The sequence below is a fragment of the Propithecus coquereli genome, unplaced genomic scaffold (genome assembly GCF_000956105.1).
Source record: "Propithecus coquereli isolate 6110/MARCELLA unplaced genomic scaffold, Pcoq_1.0 Scaffold1, whole genome shotgun sequence".
NCBI classification, from domain to species: Eukaryota; Metazoa; Chordata; class Mammalia; order Primates; family Indriidae; genus Propithecus; species Propithecus coquereli.
This window is the reverse complement of record NW_012133857.1, coordinates 26,997,606-27,025,453: the sequence shown is the minus strand read 5'-3', so window position 1 is coordinate 27,025,453 and position 27,848 is coordinate 26,997,606. Positions and strand designations below refer to the sequence as shown.

At 44.0% G+C, this 27,848-nt stretch overlaps 1 protein-coding gene across 1 annotated transcript in view; it reads left to right on the top strand.

Moving 5' to 3' along the window:
* The window catches only part of ADAMTS9 (ADAM metallopeptidase with thrombospondin type 1 motif, 9), a 189,036-nt gene extending 161,963 nt beyond the window's left edge, over positions 1-27,073 (top strand). Inside the window, exons 31-40 of the mRNA XM_012639039.1 lie at positions 608-778; positions 5,483-5,677; positions 7,000-7,132; positions 7,346-7,440; positions 7,550-7,644; positions 7,736-7,869; positions 9,608-9,699; positions 14,958-15,062; positions 25,026-25,120; positions 27,054-27,073. Of these exons, the coding sequence (XP_012494493.1) occupies positions 608-778; positions 5,483-5,677; positions 7,000-7,132; positions 7,346-7,440; positions 7,550-7,644; positions 7,736-7,869; positions 9,608-9,699; positions 14,958-15,062; positions 25,026-25,115 (1,110 nt within the window). The 3' untranslated portion in view covers positions 25,116-25,120; positions 27,054-27,073. The remainder of the gene's footprint in view (positions 1-607; positions 779-5,482; positions 5,678-6,999; positions 7,133-7,345; positions 7,441-7,549; positions 7,645-7,735; positions 7,870-9,607; positions 9,700-14,957; positions 15,063-25,025; positions 25,121-27,053) is intronic.
* The last annotated feature ends 775 nt before the right edge of the window (positions 27,074-27,848 follow it).

Genomic DNA, 27,848 nt, shown 5'->3' with positions numbered 1-27,848 from the left:
AAGCCCAGGGCCTCAGGTGTGCAATCCCTGGTGTAAAGGAAACTGAAGCAGCCCTGGGCACAGGCTCCGGTGAGCTCACTGGGGCTTCCCCATGTGGTCTAGAGTCTTGAAATGTTGGGTGACACACATGCTTTAGATAGAACAGGCTTTGAATGAACTTCAGCAACAGAGATCACTAAGGTTAAACTTTCAAGGGGGGTTTTGCTGTTGGTTAAAGCAAAAAAGATAAGGAATTTGTGGACAGCATAGAATTGGTCCTAGAACAAAACATACCACCTGCTCTCTGCTATCATCGCTCGGGAATAAACATAACTGTTCCATCTTCTTCACTAAGAGATGTGTGACCTAGGTTTTCACAGTCCTAGTTTCTTCGTCTGAAAAAGGGATTATAGATGATAGCACTTGCTAAACCTCACTACCTAGCTGTCTTTATCGTCTATCTTTGCTACTAAGATAGAAGCTCCTCTCTGAGAACAGGGAATGTGGTGCCTGCATCCACTCTTCAGACCTCACAGTCTGAAAGCCCGTATAGACAGGGAAACACACGATTGCGGTAACAGGACATAGTAAGTCATCCGTCATTCTTCCATTTTTTTGTCTTTGACAGTGCACCAAGACCTGCGGCGAGGGCTCCAGGTACCGCAAGGTGGCGTGCGTGGATGAGGACGAAGGCGAGGTGCACAGCATGCACTGCGACATGGGCAAGCGGCCTGCGGACCTCGAGAGCTGTAGTTTGCAGCCCTGCGAGTATGTCTGGATCACAGGAGAATGGTCAGAGGTACCGTCTCGGGGAATCTGTAACTGCCTTCAGCTCAGCCGTGGCCTCAGAGGCACAGGGCAGGAATGGGGGAGATAGGGACCTACCTGCCAGTTCCGCCGCTGCGAACTGTTCTCAGCCTTCCCGAGTCCCTCAGCCTTCCTGGGCCAGAGTCCCTCGTGTGCAAAGTGAGGAGAGATGTATGAGATGGTTTCTAAGCTCCCTTTAACTCTACATTCTGTGATTCACCTTGATGTCCTGTTGATATAAGGAAGGAAGTATTGATAGTACAGTGGCTGCAAACTCATAGGACACCTTTAGGTGCCTAAAGAAGGTTAAGTATAAGGATATATTATAGTGCCAGGGAGACAATAGGGAGAGGTGGGGACTGTGGCAAACTAGCACATGCTGTGTGAAAGAGCAGGCTCTCTTCCACTCCAGCTGAGGCCATGCAGAAATGTGGGTCCAGTGTTACCAAACCTTATTTTTCAAGAGAGGATAAAAGTCTGGACTTTTATGTGAGATCTCCTAACTTGAAAATGTGGGCTCAAAATTTTTTGTTTAAAACATTGTACAGAGCAAACCACTTTCATGAGCCAGATATGGGTTGCCCATTTAACAACCTCTGTTCCAGAGGAACAAAATAGTTTCCTGTACTATCCAAAGAATCTCAAGGGTCTGTTTTTTCTTATATCCTCCTGCACGCAATGGCTACATAGAAACAGGCACTTTTATTACTAATAAACAAATAGTAGTTACCATAGTGCGATTTTTTTTTAAGAGACAGGGTCTCGCTCTGTCACCCAGGCTGGACTGCAATGGCATGATCATAACTCACCGTGGCCTCAAACTCCTGGACTCAAGCAATCCTCCTGCCTCAGCCTCCCAAGTAGCTGGGACTATAGGTACACACCACCATACCAGGCTAATTTTTCTTATTTTTTGTAGAGATGGGGGTCTCACTATGTTGCCCAGGCTGGTCCTAAACTCCTGGCCTCCAGCTATCCCCCCACCTCACCCTCCCAAAGTGCTGGGATTATAGGCGTGAGCCACCACACCCAGCCAGACAATAGCATGATTATGTTATTTTAAAAATGCATAATATTTTCAAATACTGAAAGACCTATAACATCAAAAACAAGTTGCCATTTGGTCAAAAGAACTTAGAGATTTGAAAGGGAAGCATCTGGCTCACAGCAAATGTGCTAAAGATTTTTTACCACTGGGGTCTCTTCAAAGTTTGACGGGGTAGCAATTTCACATTTTAATGAGATAAATGTTTGCATTTAGATGATGTGTGTTTTGGGTGTCGAGTTGTTTCTGAACTAAAGCTGGTCCTGAAGTCTTTTCTATGTCTCCCCATCCTTCACTCTACTGCAGTGATTTTTTATCCTCTGTGGGGGCATTTGGCAATGTCTGGAGATGTTTGATTATCACAGCTCGAAGAGGGGGCTGCCACTGGCGTGTCGTGGGTGGAGGCCAGGGATGATGCTGAACGTCCTCGAGTGCACAGGGTGCTCCCGCAGCACAGAGTTATCCAGCCCGAATGTCAGTGGTGCCGAGGTTGAGAAACCCTGCTCTCCTCCACCCCTGCATGTTCCTGGGATGCCCTCAATGGTACTCTACACCCTTAGAGAGTGGACTGCAGCCTGCTGCAGATCATTAGGAGGGAGATTGACTCTTGGCCAGCCAGGAGCGTGTGGAATCCAGATGAGTGTTCACAATAGTTCACAATGCTGGGTTGAGGCATAGGTTCCAGCCCGTCCCAATCCCAAGGCAGGGGAGGGCTGGGAAGGGTGCCTGGGGATGGCCCCTCTCTTTTTTGTCAGTTTGGTCCTCATTGGGCATGGTCCCTAACTTCTGGTTCCCAGGGCTGCCACCCGAGGACACTGCCAGCTCTCACTTGGGGAGCAGTCTTCCTGTGTGCCCTTTCTCTTTCCCTCCTCAGGTCCCTGTCCCTTTGATCGCCGCACCCCTCTGCCTTCTGGGAGCTTCCTCTTCTTGGCTTCTGGCTCAGGTGTCTTCTGGAGTTTCTACACCTTTCACCTGGCCGAGATTGGCATCCTCATTTTAGCTAATCTCTTTGTGGTGCTTTTATTATGCTAAAAGAGTTTTGGTCTCTTTCTAAGACTTGAGTCTTGTTAATCATGTAGCTTTAATATAAGCTTAACCTCCAAAAGATGAGACAGAAAGAAGATTTAAAAAGAAAAAAAGCCCTCCACATTTCCGCAAATTCTCAGGTGTATCATGGATTGAAAAATCTGCAAATTTATAGGCAAAGACTAGAGGCTTGGACATAGGACTTAGTACAGACACAGGGAAGAGAGCCTCCAAGGGGAGACCTTCCCAAAGGAACTGGCACCACAATTCCCTCTAGAAAAGCAAGACATGCCTTCTTTCTGGGACCACTGTTACCTGGAGAGTTCTTTTTGTTCTTCTCTGAGCTCTGCTCCACCCAAATTTGAGGAGGCCTTGGCCAGACCGGCAAGGACGAGCTCCGTCACCCCTACGGACGCATGTATTTCCCTAGTGGGGCCTGAAGTATTATATGTCCCTAATGCAAGGAGCCTACGTTCTTATGGTTCTGTTTTGCTTTGCTGTTATTTTCAAATTAGAAAGTAACATGTGCTTATGAGGGACCAAGCACATACACCAAGGCATGTAGAGTCTATAGTAAGAGCTTCCTTCCCCAGAGAGGAGCTTCTTAACACTTCAAAACTGCTCTGAAATGGTTTGAGGAAACCAGAGACAGTCAACATTTTCACAATGCTGATAACAGCTGGCTGAGAGCATCTGTTCTTTCCACCTTCTTTCCAGAGATGTGGAGGCCTCTGCATAAAGATCATATTTGGAGCTCAGTTTCCCAGCAAATGCTTATCTTCCACTGAGTCCTCCAAATAAATGGGCAACGAGCTGCTTTTGCTCCTGGGTTGTAGAGGTTAGGAGTCTCCTTGCTTGACTTCTCAAACGTGTAGCCTTGTTTAAGTTAGTATGGACTGAGATCGGTGCATGCAAGAGCTGGGTTTGGCACTCTAAGGTACCCACAGTTTGGACAGACACTGTGTCTTTGCCATCCGTCCATGCATGGAACACCCCAGGCTAGCCGTACACTCCCCTGGTCTGGCATCAACTGGGCCTTCGGGCATTTGGACAGCAGCAGCCAAAGAAGGAAGAAATGAGCACAGACCGTTTCCCCATCTTGAGCCAACTGGAAGGGAAGGCCCAAGGATGCTCTAAGTGCCTCTGGCTGGACTTGTTCTCCCCTGTCTCTGGGATTTCTTCAAGAAGAGCCTTTTCCCTGGAAAAGTTCCAGGAAAAAGGGAAAGAGGAAAAACTTGGCTTAAAGCAATATGGAACATTAGGGCAGAGCAGGCAGTGTGGCATTTTTTTTTTTTAATTTTTAAAAATTTCTTAAAGACAAGGTCTCAGTCAGGCTAGAGTGCAGTGGATGTTAATAGCTCACTGCAGCCTTGAACTCTCAGGCTCAAGGGATCCTCCTGCCTCAGCCTCCCAAGTAGCTGGGACCACAGGTGTGCCCCCATGCCCTGCTAATTTTTCTATTCTTTTTTTTTGTAGAGACAGGGTCTCACTACATTGCCCAGGCTGATCTTGAACTCTTGGCCTCAAGCAATCCGCCCACCTCAGCCTCCCAAAGTACTAGGGTTACCAGGTGTGTGCCACGGTGCCCAGCTGACACTGTGGCTTTTAACTACCCTTGATAATTGATGAAACCTGTGGTCCCTCACCCAGGAAAAGCATAACACACCACATGTGGCATAGTGTTTCCACGGGTTCATCCAGCCTTCCCCTAAGAACCTTAGGACTGGAGGATACTGGTCCTCTACCCTCTTTTATGTAGCACCTTTAACAAAGGATTTGATGATGTTGCCTAAAGATATCATCAAAACTTAATTAACTCAGTTTTATTTTCTGAACAGTATATGACATAAAACACTTAGCAAGGAAGGTTGAATATATAAAACTTTATAAATAACCAATTAGATGTCCCATCACAGAAGGGAGTTGGGACACTAGAAAGATATTTATTCCTTCTCCATTTCTGCATCGGTTAAGTATTTTGAAATGCTGTATAATTATGATAAAAGAGTTACAATGGCCGCATGACTTCTGTAGCAAGAGCGCGAGGAAAGCAGAAAGGTGCTATGGCTTTCGAGAGCGACAGCCAGGGAAAGAGAGGAGGGAAGGGAATTAGTGGAGAGCAGATGGGAAAGCCGACAGCACCAAATGGGGAAGGAAAACAGCCCCAGAGCCCCCTTTAGGCTGAGTGCTCGGATTGCACATTGAAAACGCCAACTCGTAGGGTGGCTGCTGGCTCCTTTTCCCCTCCCAGTTTGGTGTTCATCGTAGATTTGGAAAAGGGCGATTAGATTTGGAAAAGGGCGATTTGCCAGCCAGTACAGTTGGCTGAAGGTGCAAATGGAATGAATGACGGCTGCGGGGCCTCCCCCATTTCTTCCCTGCAAACCTAGAGAGGGGCTCGAGTGCCCCCACTGCAGGGGAAGCACCAGCTCTGGGAGGTGCCCCGTAGGGTTGCCTGTCCCCTGTGTGCTCGGGGCCTCCGATTGAAGTGAATAAATAAGCTAATGAAGTGAGAGCTTTCTGCAGCATTGTCACGGGGTCAGAGCTCGGTGTGGAGGTCAGGGGCCTATTGTGGGCTGGCCCCAGGAGCTGCTCGAACCTCTCCTCTCAACTCTGTCCTCGCAGTGCTCAGTGACCTGTGGAAAGGGCTACAAACAAAGGCTGGTCTCGTGCAGTGAGATTTACACCGGGAAGGAGAATTATGAGTACAGCTACCAAACCACCGTCAACTGCCCGGGCACCCAGCCCCCCAGCGTCCACCCCTGCTACCTGAGGGGCTGCCCTGTCTCAGCCACCTGGAGAGTCGGCAACTGGGGGAGTGTAAGTAGACGACTGAGTTCTCAAATTTGAAAGCTCTTGGGTCTCAAACCGCGTCTTAAACACGTCCTGCCTGACCTGCTCTCCTGAGTAACTCTGCTTGTAGGAGAGACCCTGGCAACACAAAATGGGCAGACAGAAAGAGAGGGGACCTTTTTCTATCTGGCACTATGGCTTGGTGCTAGGGTGTGGGCTCTGCAGCCAGACAGCCTGGATCTAAATCCTGGTTCTGCCTCTTCCCAGGTGAATGACCACGGGCAAGTTGCATAACTTTTGTGTCTCAGTTTCCTCATCTGCAAAATGGGTGGTTGTGAAGATGAAATGAGTTTATATAGATGGAGCATCCCTAATCCAAAAATCTGAGAACCAAAGTGCTCCAAAATCTAAAACTTTTTGAGCGCCAACATGACGCTCAAATGAAATGCTCCTTGGAACATTTCAGATTTTGGATTTTCAGATGAGGGATGCTCAACTGGTAATAATGCAAATGTTCCGAAACTTGAAAAAATCTGAAATGCGAAACACTTCTGGTCCCAAGCATTTCAGATAAGAGATACTCAATCTGTGTATGAAAAGCACTTGTATTATAATGGTAAATTTTATGTTATATGTATTTTACCACAATTCTTTTAAAGCACTTAGAATCTGGCACTAAAACACTTTAGAATCTGTAAATCTGTAAGATTTACAGAAGGACTAGTTGTTGTTGCTTATGTTATTAAGAAGTCTGTATGTTCTAGTCCTTCTATATGAGGAATACTTCATTGCATTATAGGTACAACAGGCAGAATATTTTAAATTGGGACTGCCCTGGAAAATTGTCACAGCTCCCTGGCTGTGGACTCCAAGACTCTCAGTCTTGAAAAGTGATCAGGCAAAAGTATATGACAGATTGAAAGTAGTTAGGGTTTGAATCCTGGTTCCCCCATGACCTTGAACAAATTCCTTAACTTTGAGCCCCAGTCTCCCACCAGTAAAGAAGGATAATGGTAGTACTATCGCGTAGGGTTATTGTGAGGCTTAAAACCAAAAAATTTGTGTATATATGTATGTGTATACGAAATTACATATAAGTTTATACACATGTATGAATGTTTTATACATACATATGTATTTTTATATGTGTATGTATAGACAAATATGACAATATAAAGCTTAGCACAGAGACTGGTCCATAGGAAGTGCTCAATAAATGTCAGCTGCTTGTTTTCAGCAACAGAGGATCTGAAATGACACCATGTGCATGCCATCGGGGCTCTGAGCTGTACACCACCAGAAGCCTCCCGGGTGGATAGCCGCACGGCTGACTCTGGTTTGCCTTACAGTGCTCAGTGTCTTGTGGTGTCGGAGTGATGCAGAGGTCTGTGCAATGTTTAACCAACGAGGACCAACCCAGCCACTTATGCCCTACTGATTTGAAGCCGGAAGAACGAAAAACCTGCCATAATGTTTATAACTGTAAGTTGGCCAACCGAAGCCATCTTTCTTTAGCATGATGAACCGGGTTTCCTTGTTCATTTGTTTGCTCTCCCTTTTTAGAAATACAGAATGTTTTAAAGCAATCCTTCCCTTTACTAAAACAATTCAGTGTGAACAATGCGATTCATTCCGTTGGCAGACGTCACGCGTCTTAGAGCATCGTGCCCCATTTTTGCGATTTGTGTTTTCTAGGTGAGTTACCCCAGAACTGCAAGGAGGTAAAAAGACTCAAAAGTGCCAGTGAAGATGGTGAATATTTCCTGGTCATTAGAGGAAAGCTCCTAAAGGTGAATGTTGGACGTTGGTCATTATTTGGAGAGTGCGTTTAGAGTGAGCGATCGTTGCTCTCATCGCCTCGTCCGAGCCGCTCTTCACGGGTTATCTCTGGTCTTTCAGATATTCTGCGCGGGGATGCATTCTGACCGCCCCAAAGAGTACGTGACACTGGTTCATGGAGACTCTGAGAATTTCTCCGAGGTTTACGGGCACAGGTAGGAGAGCCAGATTCGGCAGAGCCCAGATGCCTGGATGTCCCTGGAAGTGCTCCCCCATTCTTAGCAGAACATTCTCTCTGTCAATTAGGCTGCACAACCCAACAGAGTGCCCCTACAACGGCAGCCGGCGCGATGACTGCCAGTGTCGGAAGGATTACACAGCAGCTGGGTTTTCCAGCTTCCAGAAAATCAGAATAGACCTGACCAGCATGCAGATAATAAGTAAGTTCGGGGAGGTGCCATGCGGGAATGTGGTCATTCTTCTCTGCATTCAGCGAGCGAGTGTGTCTTGCACGTTGGCTGGTGGGAAGGTGCTGAGGATACAGAGGGGAATGAGATCAGGAGCTTATGGGGCAGTAACAACCGTCCTGCAGGAGAGCTTTGTCCCTTTTGTTCACTCCTGTATTCCCTGTAAAGTGCCTAGCACAGGGCGGGTGTGCCATCAGATTTGTGATGAAAGAATGAATGAATGAATGAATGAATGAATGAAGTAGATGAAAGCACATTAAAGTGGCACTATTGCAGTGTGAGCGGTCAGGGCGGCATCCCAGAAAATATGACATCAAAGTGGAGCAAGTAAGGGCTGGCCGGGCACGGGGATCGGTGGGGGACGCGGAGATGGTGGCGGAGGTGTTTGAGGTAGGAGGAACGGCAGATAAAGCCTGCGAGCTGACAGATTCGTGCAGCGACATTTACCCCACTCCCGGCTCTCACCAGCGCAGCGCACACGCTTACACGGGCATAAAACTCATTTTATCCAGTTGTTGATTTGCAGAAGAAAAATGAAGCACAGAATTACCTTTTCTAAACTAGCCTGCATACGGGCTGATTTCATACTCTGGCCAACACTGCGTCTCAGTTAGGGACATTAATCATAGGAGTGGTTAAGGACAGCTGAAATATCTAACCATGTTCCCTTGAATAGAGGAAAAAGAGAAATAATGAATAATTAATTTTTCCTCATTAACATGATGCGCAAGATATTGCATTGCTTTGCTCTTGAACTTGCTTTGTACCAAGATGTTGTTAATTCCCTTCAGCTAGATGGATCAGGGCTAAAGGCAGAGGGCCTGCAGTTTCTGCACTTAGAACCACACCCCAGCTGAGACCCAGGGGTTCTGCATGCGGCAGCAGGCGAGGGTCCCTGTGCTTGCTGAGGGGAGCACGGAGATTTCCCTCTCACCAAAGTGTGGTTAACTGCAGCAAGATTAAGGCCTTCCGCCATCCCCAAAAGACAAGGCAGCAAGATGAAAACCGGCCTCTGGCCTCTGGTCCCACCAGCAGACAACTTTTACAGGATTCACAATTTAACTCTTCCTTATCCTTTTGCAGAGCTGATCTCAGGATCTACAGTAGGGGTTAAAAACATGAGCTCTGGGTCAGGGTTGTTTTTATTGGCTTTAAAAAAAAAATTACAAGTTAGCCCCAAACTTGAGAAACTACCATTAATAATTTCAAGATGTGGGTTCTAATTGCTCCACATTTTGGCGATAATAGTGCCTAGGCCACGGGAGGACAGAGGAAACCTCAGAGAACAACTCCTAAGTCTCTCGAAAAGCCTTCCTGGCTCATGTCCTTCTGGCCTGAAGCCTGCCCTGCGGGGTAACAGGAGGTTCTCCACCAGCCAACTACACTACATCTGAGAGTGCCGATTCACGTATTTACGTAGGAATCGATTCCAAAGTCATTTGAAACCCCCTCTTTGGCTTCCATACTGTGAGGAGACAGGCAGTCGGTGCTGATAAAACCCAGGAAAGGAAGCTCTCGGAACCACAAATATAAGGAGAGAAAAGCAAGAACACATCTGCATCCATTTGCCCACTAATACTTCAAATTGTCTCTCTCTCCCATTCCCTCTTATTCTTCGTCCCTTCTGTCTCCTTGTTAATATCCTGTCCCTTCCCTGCCCCAACTCCCACTCCTGCCATCCTCTTCCTTTAACCCTTTCTCCACCCCACAGCCACTGACTTACAGTTTGCAAGGACGAGCGAAGGACATCCTGTCCCTTTTGCCACGGCTGGAGACTGCTACAGTGCCGCCAAGTGCCCACAGGTATGTCCTTGGAGCCCTCCCCCTTGCCAGGAACTGACCTCCCGCCTGACCTCAAGGGAATGTAATTAGAACAGCTGCTCTGGAGGACAGTTTGGCCCCATGTATCAAGAGCCTCACAAATGCTCGCGGAGTCTAATCCCGTAGTTCCACTCCTACGAGTGGTTCCTAAGGAAATGATCACAGCTACACACCTCACTTCTGCATTCAGCAAAACACGTCAACTCAGAAAGAAATTAGATGTCAGATGGCAAGGGCTTGGCTAAACCAATTATGACGGTTCATAAACTGAATATCGTACAGTCAGTGGAGTGCTGGCAAGTGCTTAATGACCGGCTTTCCAAGAAAAAGGAAAAACCCTGCTTTCTAGCATTTGCCGATTTCCATGGTGTAAATATACTCCCCATGATTGATTTCAAGCTGTCAACATTATGTCACTAGATGGAGAGTAGGGAAGAGATGCACATTATTGGTTCTCAAAAGCCAGTGCAAGTGAGCGTCCACACACCACTGCCAGCCGCTGAAAATTCTGAATATTTCATAATATAGAAAAGTGCTTATGGGATTAGGTAGGAGAAACAGGATACAAAACAGTAAATGCAATACAGTCCTGTCTATGATTTTTGCAAATGTACAAATAGAGAAAAAGTCTGGAAGGACTTTTTCAAAGCATCAGTGGGGTGTATTGGTACATTTCACTTTATCGTGTTTAAGTTTCCTAGGTTTTCCAAATTTTTCAAATAAGCATGAAACAGATTTTTTAAAAGAAATAAATATTGGACCTGGAGATCCCAAAGTTTGTAAGACTTATATATGGGTTTTCTTTGACTTTTTAATTGTAGCAAGAAATGCCTCTAGAGTAGCCTTAACGACAAATGAGCTGACATTTCTTGAGCGCTCACTTTGCGCTAGGCGCCATCCTCGTTACTGGAGATTCACAAACGTTCATCCCTTGAGGAATTTATTGGGATGTTGGGGAGAACGGCAGGAGAGTGAATGACCATGATATAATCATGTATTCTAGAAGTCCTCTAGGAACAAGGCTCAGGGCTCTGTGGATGCCATAACTCCCATCTGTTACCCCTACTTCGGATCTGTAGAGTTTGCCGTTGTTCAGACCAGAAGTGCAAGTTCATCATCTTCTACTGGATGTCTCTTCTGCAGATCTGCTCAAGAGCCCTCTCTCTGCCCATTCTGTGGTTCATATACTTTCTTGTCTCTTCCGAGGCGTGACACATTTGAACTTGCCTTTTGAAACATGCTGTAACCATCAGCCTGGGCTAATTTTGGAAAGCAGAGGTTGGCCTTTGCAAGAAGCTTCTGCGCTTGGAAGGCAGGACAAACATAATGAATTCGGTGACTCTAGACAAGAGGACTTGGCCTTCTGTTGTCTCTTTGGTTCCAATGAGGTCTTCACAAAGCTGTTGTTAAACTCTGTGCTGGGAATTTCCCACTTTGCCTGTGAGCTTTGAAAAGCCTAGAGATTGGGATTGGGTGATAGGTTCAGAATCCCAACCACTGTCTCCATAGGATGGGTTTACCCCCTACCACGGAGACCATCCAAAGACAAACACATCTGAATTTTCTTTTAACGAAGTGTTTTTTCAGCCCCAAGCTTTAGAAGCGCATTGCTAAACATTTTAGAGAAGTGAAGAGGAAGCTCTCAGGGGAGAAAGAAAATAAACAAAGGACATAATGGTAAAAAGAGCCTTTCCTCCATTACCCAGGAATTGAAAACTTTTGAAGTGCAGTGTTTTTAGAGCAGCTGATGGTTTCAAACACCCCACTGGTATTGGTTGCATTTTCGCGGTTGCATTTTCACGGCTAATAGATTGGCCCTGTCCTGCCTTTTCCAAATGTCTCAGGATTCTCTTGATTCTATATACGCATCCTTTGGGAAGCTTAAGTAAATGAAAAGTAATTTGCATTCATGTATTTTAATAATTCAGAGACAAATGAACTAATCAATTTGCTAAATTCTGACAACGAAGCAATTCCTAAATGGGAAAGCCCAAAGCCTGTGAGAGGCTAATTTGTATTTTTTTCCCAGCCCATTCTTCAAACCGCATTGGGTACTTCTAGAATTCAATTCCTTGGACATTTATTGAGCCCCAACTCTACTGATGAAAGATGTGAGTTTTTGAAATCAGTTTTCCAGGAAAAGCTTTGTAGAAAGCGTACTCGTGCAGACTGACTTGGAGTGGATAGTTCATCCTTTGACCTTGTGATTGCACAGAAATCAGAGCAGAGGGAGGCTGTGTTTGAGAATCTATTTCTTCCTCCTCATCCATTGCTGTGGCTTTGGGGATTTATCAATAAGGGTGGGTTCCCGAGAGCGCCCCTCAAATATAACCAGAATGTATTTTTTTATCCTGATCACAGTAGATGTGGTGCTATTGTTATTGACGGTATTAATAGCAGGCATTTATTGAGCATTTACTATGCTTTAGGCACTGTGCTCAGTATTGCCTAGTCAGTGCAGCATTTAGTCCTCACAGCATTCTGTGAGAATGCTTCCTTTTTAAAGGTAAGGAGAGTGAGGAGTAGAAAGACTGGAGTAACTTGCCCAAACCCACAGGGCTGCTGCTCAGCAGAGGCTACATTTGGTGCTAGATGTGTCTGAATCCCCATCCATGATTATAGACGTGGCTTTCCACAGGCAGGAATTTCTGCAACATTTGTTCTTATCCAGCAGAGTACAGGATTCCTCTCTGGTCTAAGCACATCTTTTGCAAACCTTCATGGACCGTCTAGTGAAGACATAACTCTTAATTACCTTTCCTCTTTAAAATGAGCAACAGGAGGTAGTCAACAACCCTTGTGCCCTTTCAACCCCGAATATAAGGCCTTCAGGGGCAAAGATGTCCCGGAACAGAGCTAGAAAGAACATTAGGTCTTTACTTCTCTGGGGGCACTCAACTTTTAGAGTGCTGAAAATGCAGAAGGGAGAAAGAGAATGAGGAGGACAGTCTCCTGTTGCATTTGAGTTTATCACCTCCTCTGAGAAGACAGACCTTGTAGATGTGTGTGTTGAGCATGTCCAGACCCTGGACACCCAGATCAGTGCAGGGCGCTGTCAGGAAAGAAGCCCGGGCAGTAGCCTTCTAAGAACTTCGACGCCAAAGCAGGTGGAGTCTACCTCGTCTTGCAGCACAGGTGGGACAGGCAGTCTGAGTAGAAAGAAGCGTGGTAGGTAGATAAGAGAGGGATTGTCGGCCACCATGTGCAGCCCATGGAATCCAATGTCTGGGCAACGAGGACCTTCAGCCTCAGCACAGCCACAATCACAGACACCTGGATATTGAGGCCACTCAACAGAACCAGTAACATCCGTATAGTATTGTCTTAAAAATAACGTCCCAGAGTAGTAAAAATAATGTCCGAGAGAGCAGGTGATATTTTTTTAAATATTGTTTAACTATCACCTACTCTCTGGCCAGCAAGTAGTTACCTGCATTATGCCTTGAATCGGATCACCTCCTGGTCACAGGTGAGGTCTTACTAATCCATTTTACACGGGGGGGCTCAGGAAGGTTAAGCCCTTGCCCAGGGTCACACGGAAAATAAGTAGGGGAGTGAGACTCTAGGGTAAATTCGCCCTCTACACCGGGCTTCCTCGTCCTCAGCACTGTTGACACTGTGGGCCGGATAGTTCTCTCTTGTGGTGGCTGTCCTGTGCATTGTAGGCTATTCTCCAGGGTCCCTGATCTCTGCCTACGAGGCACTAGTAACAGCACACTCCTCCCCTCCAGTCGTGACAACCAAAAACCTCTCCAGACATTGCTAAATTTCCCCTGGTGTCAATTGTCCCGTGTCGAGAACCACTGTCTTAGTCCAGACTGAATCCTTTGGTCACCTCTACGAATAGGAATCCTATTTTCCCCCATTTTGCATTTGTGGAACCTAAGGCTCCAAAAGGGTTTATAAACTCTTGTTAGTCAGTATTTATGACACTACATCGAGAGGAGACCGCTAAGCTACCCCTAGTCCTGGGAATCTCAATTGAGGAGCTAGTGGGTGTTCTATTTATTGAGAATCTATCAAGGAGCTAGTCGTATGTTAGAAACTATAGCTGATATAAATAAAGCAATACTAAGCCCTTGCCCTCAATAAGCTTACTATTACATTAGAGAGACCAAATGAACACTTAGGAAACAATTAGAAAATTCAAAATAGTATTTTTGCGTATCTACTAAGTACCAGCCATATACTACATGGCTGATTTCATTTAGTCCCTCACTACAGTGCTCTGAGGGAGTTGGATTTTATTACCTTCCATTTTACAGATGGACAAACTGAGGTTTTAAAATGCTTTAAAAAAAAAAAATGTAGCCAGGATCTAATCACAGGTGAAAGAGCTTTATTCGCACACGTCTGACTGGCTGTGAGCTCCACCTTACCACTCTCCTAGCTGTATAAAAGACTATTTGCACAAAGTCCTGGCTCATCAGTTGCAGAGGGAAGGCAGCCACAGAGCTGTTCACGTGGAACACTTTTAGCTTGGAAGCTGCTCGCTGTGCAATAGGAAGCCTCAACCAGAAACTATTTCAGATGCCTTTGCAAAGTCATTTTTGGAAGAGAGAAACAAAGACACCTGGAGAAAGCCACGAGAGGGTCTCTTGGCTGCACGGTCTCCTTAGAAATAAATATTAAAGCACCGAGGCCGTTTGGAAAGGCACGCTTGGAGTGGTGTGGGAGTCCCCCGCCACCCCGGGCCAGGTGGTCTTGAGCAGGCCAACCGTGCCCTCTGCTGGCCGTTCCGGGGAGAAGCGCCTCTTCTTTGAAGTCCCGTCCTGCTGTGCTTAGAACGCGGTGTGCTAATCGCCCCAGGGAGCTGGAAGCCCAGGAAGCTTTGGCAGCGAGATCTTGTTAGAAAAATTACACTGTGACATTTTGTTCCTGAAGGAATCTGATAATTGTGAGCAACATCAGGATTGCTGTGTTCGGGAGGCCCAATGGAGGTGGCTGAGAGCAAGAACTTTGAGGTCAGGAAGGTGTGACTTGGACTCTTACCGCATCCTGGAGAAGTTAATCACCTCCGCTAAGCCTCAGTTTCCCTGTCTGTAAAGAAAGCCCCGTTCATTGAGCTCTTGTGAGGAGGGTGATCGAGATGATGCATGAAAAATGCCTGGCCCTGAAAAAACAAGACACCCTCAATAATTAGTAGCTATCATAATTAATATCTTTTTCCTTTCCGAAGTACCTTTTATTGTTTGGGACATCACGTGGACTAAAAACCTTTCGTTGGTCGTTTACTCCAGGGTCGTTTTAGCATCAACCTTTACGGAACGGGCCTGTCTTTAACTGAATCTGCTAGATGGATCTCACAAGGGAATTATGCTGTCTCCGACATTAAGAAGTCACCGGTAAGGTTACACATGGGTTGGGGATGACTTTTGTTTTCTTTCTTTTCTCTTTTCTTTTCTTTTCCCTTCCTTCCTTCCTTCCTTCCTTCCTTCCTTCCTTCCTGTGGTGGTGCTACTGAAGGAAGCAGTGTGCTTTCCCCCTTCCTGAAACCATTTTGCAAGGTGTCAAGAAGAAAATTTAGGAAATAAACTGAGGGTGAAGCGTTTCTATGTGACTGAGAGATGTTCGCGTGTGAACCAGCCGAGTGATTAGAAAAACTGCCTAACCAGGGAGCTAAAAGGGGGAAGAAGCCTCGAGCGAGTGTGCGGCTCGGACATCTTGCAGTTAGACGACGTGCAACTCACTTTTGTGAGCCCAAGGGAAATGATCTCCTATTTTTTTTTAGAAAAAATTAAATACACATGGGGCCAGAGGAAAGGGATAATTTATCAGGGGGTGGGTCTGGAGAATTAGAAATACGTGCATAGGTTCTACAATAATCCGTTCTTCATACTCTAAAAATCTGGCTGCTCAAGGGGTGGTCCATGCAGCACATCAGTGTCACCTGGGAGCTTGTTGGAAATGCAGGTTCTATGGCCCCAGAGCTACTGAGTTGGGGTCAACAGCTGAACAAGGTCCCCAGGTGATTCAAGAGCACAGTATAGCTCGAGAAACATTGGGCTATATAGACGGTCCCCAATTTACTGTGGTGTGACTTGATTTTTTGACTTGGTGATGGTGTGAAAACTATACATTCAGTAGAAACCATACTTTTAGTACCTGTACAACCATTCTGTTTTTCACTTTCAGTACAATATTCAATAAATTGCATGATATTTTCAACACTTTATTCTAAGATAAGCTGTGTGTTAGATGATGTGCCCATCTGTAGGCTAACGTAAGTGTTCTGAGCACGTTTAAGACAGGCTAGTCTAAGCTATGGTGTTTGGTAGGTTAGGTGCATTAAATGCATTTTCAACTTACGATACTTACAACTCACAATGGGTTGTTGGGACGTAGCCCCATCGTATGTGGAGGAGCATCTCCACCGTGTGCTTTTTCTCTCCCGGGGTGTATATTAGAATCACCTGGGGAAGTTTAAAATACACGTGCCCAGGTCCCTCCCACCCAGATTAACTGAATCAGAATCTTTGAGAGTGGGGCCCTGGCGGGAGTAGAATTGAAAACTCCCCAGATGATTCCAGTGTACAGCCAGGACAGAGACCTCACAGCCTTCCCTCTGAAGCTCTGGGAATGTGCGGCAGGAACCTGGCTCACGGACAAATACGTGTAAGTTTACCCAAGCATGGCCTGTTCTCCAGCCTGGCCTGAGTCATGAGCCCTGCCTGGGGGTCTCCTCCGAAATGTGAGTAGGGGAGGAAAAGGAGGAGAACTGGGAGAGAGGATTATTATTCCAAGGTGGAGTTGCCAGGTAAAATACAGGATGCCAGTTACATTTGAATTTCAGATAAACAATGAACTTTTTTTTATTATAAGTACGTTATAATCATTGCACGGGACATACTTGCACTAAAAATGTATGCTATTTGTCTGAAATTCAAATTTAACTGGGCATCCTGTATTTTTATTTGCTAGACCTGGCAACCCTATCAAAAAATACTTCTACCTAATCAAAATTAGAATATAAAGAAGCAGCTAAAACCTGCTCCCAGCACCACCCCCAAGAGAGGAAATATCCAATTGTGACTTTCCAGAGAAATCTTTTTTTCTAGCTGCCAGCTTTAAATTTGTGTCTGTGGAAAAAAACGTCATTCCCTCTTTCTCCATCTAAGGCAATCAGGGACCTCAGATCTGATTAACTAAATGACCATATTGATTGCTTGTAAATTAATCGTTAAATATTGTTTCTTGCACAGAAAGGAATAAAGGTAGCTGAGAAACAGTGCAGGTGCTTTAGAATGGGCCCCATAATTACAATGTTCTGCCCTAAACCCTTCCCTCCAAAATCAATACATTATTTCTTTTTTAATTGACAAATAAAAATTATATATTTTATGGTATGCAACATGATATTTGGAAATATACTATATGTTTCAATGACTCAGAACCAAAACATTAACTGTCTAAAACACGGCTGTAGGAAACCTATCCATGTAAACTGTGTAACATAAGTTGTAATTCTATTTCTTACCCAGTTTCTACAGTTTCAACCCAAAACTAAAAATAATTAAAGCTGGGAGCGCCACCTTATGGAGAGAATGAGCACTACAGTAATTGTTCCCCAAGCGTTTAGGGACAGTTATTCGGAGCTGGTTTGACAGTTGCCTGTCAGCATTTTTTTTTTTTTTTTAATTTAGTGTACTAGGGCAGCTCAAAGAGCCTGAGCTCAAAAATAACGTCAAGGGCCCATCGAGCCCTCCTTGTGAGTATCTGGGATCTGAGACTGAGCACTCTCCATGCCTGACCTACGGCGTGGTCCAAGGAGCAGCATCCCCAAGGGATGCACCGTGAAAGTAGCCCCCACCGCCCAGTATATTTGGAAAAAATCGTAGTATATTGTATTTCCTTCCTGAAGAGTCACAGTAAGCACTAGCATATGAGGTTGGAATACAGTATACAGGAAAGAAACCCGTGTGGCTTTATTTGAACTGCTTCTTTAGAACCGAAAAGCAGGGGTTTTCAAACTCGTGTGTGCATCACCATCACCTGCAGGGCTTGTTAACACATGGTCAGCCTGGGGAGAGGCTGGAAACTTACATTTCTAACCATTTCCCAGGAGATGCTGATGCACCAGGTCTGGGGCCACTTTTTGAGAACCACAGACCTAAATTAAACCAACGGCAAAACCTTCTTTTCGAAGTTACACCTTTAATTTTCCCAGATAACCAGAGTTCCACTTTGGGAATCGTGCAGTATCCTGCTCCCACTCAGTACCCGCCACCATCTGGCCCCCGAGGGACTGAAGCCCAGTCTCCCCTGTGATGCTCAAACCTTGGGCAGTGATCATTCTCTCCTCTCCAAACAGCTCTGTTTTGATTCAGGACTCAAATAATCAATTTTCACTTTCTTTTGCTTTTCTGGTAGGACCTGCAGAGGGAAAAATCACAATGAAAATCTCAATTTTCCAAACGTCCTTGGCAATAAAATGTTTTCCCCAAGCAAAACTAAAAGAAAGCTCTAGTCATTCGGGGTAAAGCTGGATCTCCAGTACTGCTTGGAGGACAGAGATGCTGTCTCACCACCAGGGGCAGAGCTGGTCACAAGAAGTCCCAATATCGAGTTCACTGTTGATGCCCTTGCATGGAATGGAAAGAGCTCTTTCTCCAATTTTTACCTAATAAAAATAATCATGATTATAATTAAAATAAAACGCTACTATATATTGGGCAGTTTGCATGTATAAAATCTATTAGTATGTATTCCAGCTGTGCCATCCCCAGGGGTTTGGGACAGCAAGGTGGGAATGGGGTCAAATTCTTGCGAGGCTGGGAAGGCAGTGGGACCAGTCTTAGTGACCTGCGGCAGGCCCAGCCCTCGGTGCCACAGCAAAAGCCCTCAGTGGCCGCAGGGCGTAGCGGTGAAGCCTGCGGACTCCGAAGTCTGACTGTCTGAATCTTCACTCACTCACTGGCTCTGCCATCTTGGGCAAGTTATTGAACTTTCAGGGGGTGAGTGGCTTGATTTCTTCATCTATAAAATGGGGATTGGAGTGGCCCTTATCTTACTGGATTTCTTTAATTGACAAATAATAATTTTACATATTCATGGGGTACATAGTGATGTTCAATATGTATATTGTATGCTGATCAAATCAGGGCATTTTGTATCATTTAACACATCTCTCCCCATCCCTCCCAGCTTCTAGTATCCTTTGCTTCACTTTTTGCTTCTATAAGATCAACTTTTTTTAGCTTCTACATACGAGTGAGAACACGTGGTGTTTAACTTTCTGTGCCTGGCTTATTTCATTTAATGTGACGTCCTCCAGTTCCATCCATGTTGTCATGAATGACGGGACCTCATTCTTTGTTACGGCTGAGTAGTGGTCCATTGTGAATATGTACCACGTTTTCTGTAACCATTCTTCTGTTGTTGGACACCTGGGCTGGTTCCATAGTCTCGTTGGGTTCTTGTGAAATAAGAATGCGAAGCTGTTGGCATGGCACTGGGCACACAGCAGCAGCACAAGTGTTAGCTATTAAAGTTAAGACGTTTTCATAGCCCCGACGCCTGCCCTTGGGTTCAGAAGGTGAGTACGGCAGGGGGCTCACTCTAGATAGCTTGTGGAAGGATGCAGGACTCCGGCGTGAGCTGAGGCTGGGCCTGTCCCCGTGGCCCGCACCCCACCCTGGCAGTGAGTCAGGTGGGGTACCCCCTTAGTCAGGGGCTGCACCAGCCCAGCTGAGGGTCTGGTGAGTTTCTCCTCACTCTGTGTAGATCTCTGCAGGAGGGGCCGGCAGGCAGAAAGGGCATCCGGGCCCAGAGGCGAGGTCTGAGACAGAATGCAGACGTGCTGAGCTCCGAGGCGCTGTGCACCCTCAGCTCTCCAGTGTGCTCGGGATATGAAAGTGCCCTGAAGCCCCATCCAGAACCCACCGCAACTCCACACGCCCATTCTCAGAGCTGCCCATCTGGGTCTCCTCCCGGGAGAATGTTCTAGAATGGGCCTTCAGAGCCAGGCAGCATGAAGGGAGTATCACTTCCCAGAAGATGGTGAGAGGCGCTCACAGGGCGTTTTGCCCTTGTGTGCCTGGGGAATTTGCAGGGTCGGGGTGACCCAGGGCCTGTGACTAAGGCCTGTGGTCTAATGGGCATTCCTGTGCTAGGGAAAGGGCTGTAAATCGAAGAGTTGCTTTGCAATTAAAAATTAATGAAAGTCGCATTACCAGAGAGGAGATGGACTCAGTTCCTTTCTTTCAGTTCATTTACTACCAGTGGCGTGTGGGCTTCTGAGATAAGCCATGTGTGTGTACACACGCACACGCTCGGTGCAGTCAACTCGCACGTCTGTGCGGGCTGCCTCCCACCTGCAGTTAACTTGCAGAACTCCTATCCACCAAGTATAAATATCATACCACAGACCAGTAGAGTGAAACACTGCCAATTTACATTTTATGTATACGTACTTTTTATTCCTATACATTCCTATAGAAATTAGACGACATTTATGTAGACGTTCATATATATGTTCCTGTCTAGGACTGTGTTCAGAAAAACAAAAAACATATATGCTGTGTTTATGGGCAATTTCAGGAACATTCAAGGGTAAATTTCACTGTATGTGATCTTGACCCTAACATGGAATTTTAGCCCCTAAAGTCATGTCTCCATTCATTACTATTAATATCTGTATGGCTTTTCTTAGCAAAATCCCCACCGCCAGCCCAGCTTGATTCTACCACCAGCACAGTCCAAAGACTTGCAAATAAACACACTTCAATCAAAGATAGGCTGGCTTCTTAAATCAGAAAAGCCAACCTCCCCTCCTCATACTAACTGAAAAAACAGAGGAATTAGTGAAAAGTGTGAATTGCAAACTATTCTTAATGGAACAGAGATTCATTCATTTTAGTTATATGCGATAGTTCAAACTAGGCTAACAAAATACCCATTGAAAAGAGATTTTTAGACGGCCTTCTTTAATGAAGAAAAAAATTAGTGCTTCATTGTATGAGTGGGTGATTCTAATGTACCTTTTTTTCTGAAATAGACATCATCTCTATGACAATTATATTTTTATTTGCTCGCTCCGTGTGGCTTTTTTTATTCTGTAATAAAAATGATAAGTTTTAGCTCAGACTTTACCTAAATCAAATGAACAGAGTTCTAATTAAAGAGAGAGCATGAGTGTTGTAAACCCAGTATTGGCTTTATTTTCTTTAACTTTGTAGTTTATAATCACCCCGACTTTGACTCGTCTCCATGAGAACAGGCTATGGTGGAGATTCACACACAAAAAAAAATACCTTCATGATAATAATAGCTAACATTTATTGAACATGTATATTAGGCCAAGTATTATGCTAAGCACATTAGGTGCATTATCTCATTTACAGCAATCTCCCCCTGTAGGGGGGAGATTATTACTATCTCCATTTTACCTATGCACTAGGAAACTGAGGCTTAAAGGGGTTGCTAAAAGATGCAGTACAAGCCCAGGCAGTCTGACTCAAGTTAGCTCCTCTGCTGGGTGAGGAGAGTTTGAGTAAAGCATGAACTTTGATGATACAGAAAATGTTGGTAGCCTGTCCCATCCTGAGGCCACCAGCCCTACACTTAAGCCTAGTGAGATAGCTCCTGGCTAGAAGACCAGTTGATCTGTCATCAAATCCGGGTGGTGCTGGCATGGGCTAGCTCCAGAACTGCCATGCCCTCTATGTATCTGTGTTTTTGTACCTATCTTTCTTTTTTAAAATATGAGATTATCCATTGTTTGCAAGATGCTTTCATAGTTTTGTTGTACAAAGCAAATCTTCATGCCCTTTGGCCCAGTTCTAGATATATAGTCCAAAGAAATCCCCAAATGTGGCTCAAATATGTTCATCATGGTGTTATTCCCAATAGTGGAAAATGTGAAACATTGTGCGGGGTCGGGGGGTGGGGGGATGTGACAGGCTGATTATACACAGAGGACATGATGCCACAATTAAACAAGAAATTTTTCATAGCATGATGAAGCATTAGGGGAACTAATTAGCAGGGCAATCTTAATTGCAGTTCAGAAAGTTCACCTTCATCCTCTTTCATTCATTTATTCATTTAGTGTGCATTTAGTACTGCTATGAGCCATGCATTGTGCTAGGTTCTGGATACTCTTCAGTTTTAACAAGATATTGGGCTTGGCTTTGTGAAGCTTACGTTATAGCGGGAAGACAGATGTTAAGAAAAGAATTGCACAATCACGAGCGCTATGCAGCAGGTAAGGTTTCTTAGAGGTCAGGAAGGTTTCTTAGAGGAAGTGGTGTTTGAGCTGGGTTCTGGAGAATTTACCAGGCAAAAACGTTGGGGTAGTATGGTGCACGTGGAGAGGGAGAGGGAAGAGAGTTCCAACCAGAGAGAATGGCATGTGCAAAGGCCTTGTGATACAAGGGGCATGCCAGAAGAACAACCCAAAGAAACGCTGGCATCAGGGAAAGAAAGGTACAAGATGAATCTGGAGAGTGCAGGTCTTTAGACCAGGGGATGGCAAACTTTGTCTGTAAAGGACCAGGTTATAAATATTTAATATTTTAGTCTTTGAGGGCCAAGATGCAAAATCAATGATATTATGTATGTATTTATATGTCAAGAGAAAAGACAAATTTGTGCAAAATTGTTATTGATTAAATTCAAAATACAATAATAATTTAGTACAACTTTTTGTAATGCAGATCTACTGATGAGAAGAATGGGACACAGAGGGAAGAAAACGTTTTGTTTAATTAATGTTCTCCATTATCAAAATTGATTGTTGATGTTTATTTGTTAATGCTGATCTGAAATGAGATTTTGTGCATTTCATCTTTCTAAATGTCTTTCTACATGGATAGGTATTACCAAACACTATCTGGCCATAATCATATAATTTTAATTGAGCATATTCGTGGCTTGGCAGGCATTTATAGAATTCTACTAGAGCTTTCTCTCAATATTTGCCTTTTAGCATGTCATTATATTGCATATTAATCACTTGTAATTGAAAATGAGATGGAAGCTCCTCATTGCTTAAATGGATTTTGAAATATGAAAATTTCTTTTGTATTTGCATCAAAGTCTGAAAAACACTGCTTGAACTTCAGTTTAAGTTCATAAAATATATCTACTTGTAAATTTGTGTGGAATAGAGAAGTAGCTTCTTATTTTAACTTTTGAGGGCATAGGAAGTGTATAAAACAGCTTAACATTGCATGTGATTCAAACAATGTTGTCAGTGAAATGACTTTACCACAGTATAAGTTTTGCCTATAAGTGCATTTCTGCCTTGTAGTTTTAGGTTCAATTTATTAAGAAACATTATCAACTCTGAAGCACAAGGTAATGTTCAAAACCATTAAATGTTCAGTTATAGTGATTCAGAGAAGTTCCTATTCAACAAAATTTTTATCTCAGCCCTGAGCTCAAATATCGAAATAAAACTTTACTACTGCTAAGCCATTAAATTGGTATGTGGTAAAATAAGTCAAGGTATTGAGCTTCTAGTTCTGACAAAAAAATTCGTAAAACTGATGATGGTTAAGTCCGCGATAGAAAATGAACTTCATTATTGACAGTCCTAGTTCTATAGCACTTGATAGGTTCAAATATTTTCCACAAAGTACCTGCTGATGAATAATTCAGTGAATAACCATAGGCTTTAAACATCTTACAGTTTAACAGGCTTTGTAAATTTGCCCAGCTAAAGCTTTTAATGCTCTGCACATATTTTTACCGTCATCAGTTTTCAACACATCTTAACAGATTCTACTTCAGTTGTTCTGTAGTTCTTTCTCAACCTCTTGAAATATTCTCACGTGTACTTGTTCCAGAAATGATTCCACTCTTCTGCTAGATCCTAGACTATTCAGAGGCTAATTCTTTAGTTACTTCAGACCAGGCGTTATCTCCTCAAATAGACAGTAACACCTGAACAATATCAGTAATATCTGTTGACTTATCCAGAGCCAAGGATAACCACTCAAAATCATTTGCCTTGTTTTTTAGTTGACTACTAATGTGACTCCCATGTCATTAGCTTTTCAAGCAACTGTTTTTACCAAAATGGTAGTATTCTTACACAAGTTTATTTTCTCCGGACACATTTCTTTAGGTGTTGCAGTTAGACAAGACTTAACTCACCATGGGTAAATTGTTTTCCTTGGTTGGCTAACAAACGAGCTACTTGGAAGCTTACTTATTTTCTTTTTTTATTTTTGTAAAGGAATTATGCTATATGGCGAGATATTCCCTTTTTTTTTTTTTTTTGAGACAGAGTTTCACTCTGTTGCCCTGGGTAGAGAGAGTTCTGTGGCGTCATCCTAGCTCACAGCAACCTCAAACTCCTGGGCTCAAGTGATCCTACTGCCTCAGCCTCCCGAGTAGCTGGGACTACAGGCATGTGCCACCATGCCCGGCTAATTTTTTCTATATATTTTTAGTTATCCGATTAATTTCTTACTAATTTTAGTAGAGACGGGGTCTCGCTCTTGCTCAGGCTGGTTTCGAACTCCTGAGCTCAAACAATCCGCCCGCCTCGGCCTCCCAAAGAGCTAGGATTACAGGCGTGAGCCACCGCGCCCGGCCGAGATATTCCCTTTTAAATTTTTTAAATTTCTGACCATTGCCTTCCTGTGAGTTGGGAGTATTGTGATGAGGTTTAGTTTGGTAATGTTGGTGTATATTGTATTCTTTTAGCACAGCTATAGTTTCGTAATAAATGTTTTGTCATCTAAATTTGATAACAAAATAACCCACGTGCCATTGTACTTTAAAAGTGCAACTTTCAAAGTCCACCTTTCTCTTCTTTTCCTGATTTGTCATAACGGTATTCACTGGTGTTAAGCAAATAGAACGTTATGACTTGGGAGTATACATGGCACTCCGAACGCCGTCAAGTTAAAACCGTCACTGCAATTTGTGCTGCACCGAGCAGCAGTGTGAAGATGTAAGAGCTGTTACAACTACGCAGTTCTGTTGTCTTGACGTGAAAGCAGCCATAGCTGTTGGGTAAATGGCTGAACATGACTGTGTTCCTATAAAACTTTATTAGTGGACACTAAAATTTGCATTTTATATAATTTTCATATGTCAAGACATAATATTCTTAGTTTGCCTTTTCTCAACCATTGAAAAATATAAAAACCATTCTTGGCTTGCAGGCTATAAAAAACAGGTCATGGGCTGGATTTGGCCCACAAGCCATAGTTTGCCAACCCCTGCTTTCAACCATGAACTTCAGTTCAGAAGGCCTGCCTGCCGTGGGTACAAGAATGCTTTCTCGAAGAGCCAGTGCAAGCTCTGAAAACATGAGCCAAGCAAGTAGTCTAAAATGCCGCATCTCTTTGCAGGATGGGACCCGAGTCATAGGGAAATGCGGCGGTTACTGTGGAAAATGCACTCCATCCTCTGGTACTGGCCTGGAGGTGCGAGTTTTATAGCTAAGGTGAGTAGTCCTATGTCTGTATGTCTGTCTCTCTTTCTCTCTTTTATTTTTCCTGTAGCCTAATGATGAGCAAATGTGGGTGGTTCAGAAGGGTTGCTGTGAAGCATCTCAAACCTGATCCGGTACTATCCTGCCTTTTTCTCTCCTGCTCACTGTCCTCGCATGACTGAAGCCATCTGTTGTCCACCCTTGGGCACGAGGTCCCTTTGCCTCACATCGCGTTCCTCTGTGGTGCTCATTTGAAATGCTGCTTACTGGGCTCCATCTCTAGGGACCCTGCTTGCCTAGGTCTCTGGTGGATTCTGGGCTATGCAATTGTAACACAGGGAATTCTGATGCAGGTGACTCACAAATCGTCCTTTGAGAAATGCTATGCAGGAGTATTATAATAGCAATGGCATTTGTGGAGGCCTCACCATGCTAAGCATTGTATAGGCATTATTTCACCGAATCCTCACACAAAAAAAACTGTGAGGTGGGGCTGTTGTTTTACAGATGAAGAAGCTGAGGCCCACAGCTATTAAACAGCATAAAGTCATGGTGAATTCCCTTGGCAGGACCCACCAGTGTCCTACACCAAAGCCGCTGCTCTCAGTCACTGCTCTGTGCCACCCACACCTTTGCTGCTCAGTGTGCACCGAGGACCAGCATGATCAGCATCTCCTGGGAACTCGTTAGAAGTGCAGAATCTCAGGCCTCACCCTATCCCTATGAAATCAAAATCTGCATTTTAACAAAATCCACAGGAGTCATGAATTTTAAAGATTTGGCAGTCCCTGATCTAACTGCATTGTGCTGGCAAGTGCTCCCTCTGCTGGGCAAAAGGCTGAACTGGTCACTCTTTTTATTATCCCAGTGCCTTCAGCTGCAAGCGACAAGTTCAACCAACTCTTGTGACCCTCCCACATCTTCCCTCAAGCTTCCAGCAGCCCATGAACCCTATTAGGCTTTTTAAGAGCCCAATAGAGGAGTTCCTATTTGACATTTATATATTAGTATTTTAATGTTTAATTAAACATATTCAAAATTATCTTAAATTAAGATTATTTCTGTTGCAAGGGGCAAAGGAAAAAAAGAAATGTATTGTCTTAAATAACTGAGAAGTACAAGCGGCATGCTAGCTTTAGGTGTGGCTGGATCCAGGGGCTCAAACAGAGTCATTAGCACTCTTTCTTTCCCTGACAGTCAGCAATCATTGCCTCCTACGTGGCTTCCTTCCCAGGCAGGTCATCTCCCCTACACCGTGGTCCTGGGCAGCTCTAGGATTACCTCATCCTTACAACTCGTGATCCAAGTAAACACTGCCCCCAGCATATATTCTGCAGAAGAACTCTGTTTGGCTCTGATTGGGTCACATGGTCACTTTTGAATCAGTCACAGTCTCCAGGTGGCTGAGATCAGGCACCTACCTAGAGTCGGGTGATTGACAACTTCAGCTGGAAGAACGATGGTTCCCAAAGGACAAGGAAGGGTTTGCTATCAGAAGAGAAGAGACGGGGTGAAGGCAGGCTAGAGTCAGCAGGTATCCACTAGAGATCACCATTTTATACATACTTTATGTATTTCATATCTAATAAGATAAATTTTACATAAATGTTATACGTTATAAGATTTATGAGTGAGTACATAGACAGTATTTCCAATATATACGTATAAACATATATGTGTAGAAAAAAGACTAGAAGGAAATATACCAATATTTGAAGAGCAGTTATCTTTGGTGGGGGGATTTCAGACCAGTGGATTTTTATTTTATGCTTTGTTACTTCCCTGAAATTTCCATGTTTCTTGCAAAAAACAAATGTTACTTTTAAAATCTAGAGAAAACAGTAAGTGTTATTTTCAAATTCTGTGTGTAAAAATGTATGGTTTAGCTACTCCTAACTTACAGCATTTGAGCAGAAGTTTTATGTTTTTTGTTTGTTTATTTCAGGTGCTCTGAAGAGGAAGCCATTATGGGATGGATGAAGGATAGTAATGCAATACCTCCACCTTAAATTTGGGTGCATGTGTGTGTGTGTATGTGTGTATGTGTGTGGACCTGTATGCTTGCATGTGTGTAAATGTGTGTACATACGCATATGAATACACACATATATACACACACATACATATATGTGTGTGTATATATGTGGAATATCCTAATGATGTAAAGTTTAATATTTATGTTTGAAATTATTTATTGCGATGTAATATTTTTGTACGTAAAATGATTCTATTATGACTGCCTTTTCATTATTCTGTCTCTTGCAGTCAGACCACTGCATTTTACGTACTCTACATTATATGTAGTACTATGACAAAAGTGATCCTTCATTATCACGGTACACTATTGTTTATTTTTTATCTGTAAATGTCTTATTGTTGCTTTTTTAAAATTGAAATTTTTTTTAAAACAACCTAGCTGTCATCAAGGTGCTATGAGAGTCGTATAAGGGTGTTTTTGGCATTTCTAGGAAAGTATCATTAGCCAATAAGTAAGTTAGTGATGTCACAGATTGTACCAGCTATTAATTATGTTAAGTATCTATTCAGTTTTATGTGATCTCTGGGAAAAAAAATATACTGCCTTGGTGCTACTATTGTATGTATTTAAGTGATCTTCAGACTCAGAAATGTAAACACTTTTAATAAAAGGGAGGAACAGAGGACAATTTCCAATGGACGGAATCAGCTATTTACTCTTATTTTCGGACATGCCTTTTTACGAAGAGAGTTGGACTTCATT